This window comes from Chaetura pelagica, unplaced genomic scaffold (assembly GCF_000747805.2).
Source record: "Chaetura pelagica isolate M959 unplaced genomic scaffold, ChaPel_1.0 scaffold463, whole genome shotgun sequence".
Taxonomy (NCBI): domain Eukaryota; kingdom Metazoa; phylum Chordata; class Aves; order Apodiformes; family Apodidae; genus Chaetura; species Chaetura pelagica.
The window spans coordinates 634,219-636,000 of record NW_009952816.1 but is presented as its reverse complement, the minus strand read 5'-3'; the positions used below and the strand labels follow the sequence as shown (position 1 = coordinate 636,000).

Sequence of the window (1,782 nt, the reverse complement as noted above, 5' to 3'; positions counted from 1 at the left end):
GGCCGGGTGAAGGAGGGCTTGTTACCGGAGGGCGGGGGAGGAGTCTCCGTTCCCGGCCCCGGGGGCTGAGCCGCCCCGCCCGGTTCCACAGGCCGCCATGGAGCCCACGGCCTCGCAGGTTTTCTGCGGGCGGGTGCTGGGCATGGTCAACGCCGAGGACGTCAACGCCATCATCCTGGCCCAGAAAAACATGTGAGTCCCGGGGGGAACCGGCCCGCGGGGACACCGGGAGCATCCCGGGGGTCCCTGCCGAGCTCCCTCTGCCTCCCCTGCCCAGGTTGGATCGATTTGAAAAGACCAACGAGATGCTCCTCAACTTCAACAACCTCTCCAGCCTCCGCATGCAGCAGATGAACGAGCGGTTCCTCCACCACACCAAGATGCTGGTGGAGATGAAGAAGGATCTGGACAGCATCTTCCGGAGGATCCGGTGGGAAACTGGGAACCGGGAGGGCACGGAGGGCGTGGAGGGGGTGGGGGAGGTCTGGGGGGGTTAAAGCAGGATGTGAGTTGGAGCCAGGGATGGTGCTCCCAAGTGAAAATAGCTGGAGAAAGGAAAATGTGTGGGGAGGTGGAAGGAGATGCTGGTGCTTTGGGATCCTCCTGTTGTGCTCCCGTTGGGATGGTCTGTGCTCCCTTGGGTGTGGAATGTGGGACTCAGGAACACCCGGTGGTCTGGGAGGGGGTTGGGGAAGGAGCCCCAGGAACACTCCAGGATCCCTTGTCCTGAGACTGGAGGGAGCTGTTGGGCAGCTCAGCTCTGGATGAACCAGATTCCAAGGACCCTGGAGCCTTCAGCACAGGAATGATCTAGACCTGTTGGGGTGAGTCCAGAGGAGGCCACAGAGATGATCCAAGGCTGGAGCAGCTCTGGAGCCAGGCTGGGAGAGTTGGGGTGTTCAGCCTGGAGAAGAGAAGGCTCCAGGGAGACCTTAGAGCAGCTTCCAGTGCCTGAAGGGGCTCCAGGAAAGCTGGGGAGGGACTTGGGACAAGGGCAGGAGTGAGAGGACAAGGGGGGATGGATTAAAACTGGAAGAGGGAGATTGAGGTGAGACATGAGGAGGAAATTCTGGAGTGTGAGGGTGGTGAGAGCCTGGCCCAGGTTGCCCAGGGAAGCTGTGGCTGCCCCATCCCTGGCAGTGTTGAAGGGCAGGTTGGATGGGGCTTGGAGCAGCCTGGGCTGGTGGGAGGTGTCCCTGCCCATGCAGGGGGGTTGGATCTCGATGATCGTCAATGTCCCTTCCAACCCAAACCATCCCATGATTCTGTGACTCACCTGACTCTCCTCCCCAGGACGCTGAAGGGGAAGCTGGCCAAGCAGTACCCAGAGGCCTTCAGCAGTGAGTGATCCACTTCCCATCAGTTTTTCCATCCCTAAGAATGCGTGAAGCAGCCCTTGGGAATCCGAAGAAGCAAAACTTAACAACTCCCATCTTCCTTTCCAGGCATCCACGAGTCTCCCATCCTGGAAGACGACGACGACTTCGACCCCGTCCCCAGGAGCAGCACGACCACCATCGCCACCTCCGAGCAGAGCACCGAGTCCTGTGACACCAGCCCTGACATCATCTCCCCAACCACCAGCCAGGACTTCGAGGATTTATCCCAAGGCCACTACGACTTCCCGGCTGTCAACGGACAGAGTCTCACAGACGAAGACACAACCAACGACCTGGACTAGGCTGGGGGTGCTGGGGGGGATCCTGCACCCCCCAGAGAACTTTCTACCTTGTATTTATATTCGTGTGTTTCTTTTTTGTTGGGTTGTTTTTTTTTTTGGGG

The 1,782-nt window shown here is 59.4% G+C and overlaps 2 protein-coding genes across 2 annotated transcripts in view; one reads left to right on the top strand and one right to left on the bottom strand.

The window, feature by feature from the left end:
* The window catches only part of FKBP8 (FK506 binding protein 8, 38kDa), a 5,649-nt gene extending 5,550 nt beyond the window's left edge, over positions 1-99 (bottom strand). Inside the window, exon 1 of the mRNA XM_009995095.1 lies at positions 26-99. Within this exon, the coding sequence (XP_009993397.1) occupies positions 26-99 (74 nt within the window). The remainder of the gene's footprint in view (positions 1-25) is intronic.
* KXD1 (KxDL motif containing 1) lies at positions 98-1,681 on the top strand. The gene is made up of 4 exons (XM_009995094.1): positions 98-192; positions 278-430; positions 1,294-1,340; positions 1,446-1,681. Exons 1-4 carry the CDS (start codon positions 98-100, stop codon positions 1,679-1,681), a joined length of 531 nt encoding a protein of 176 aa, XP_009993396.1.
* The last annotated feature ends 101 nt before the right edge of the window (positions 1,682-1,782 follow it).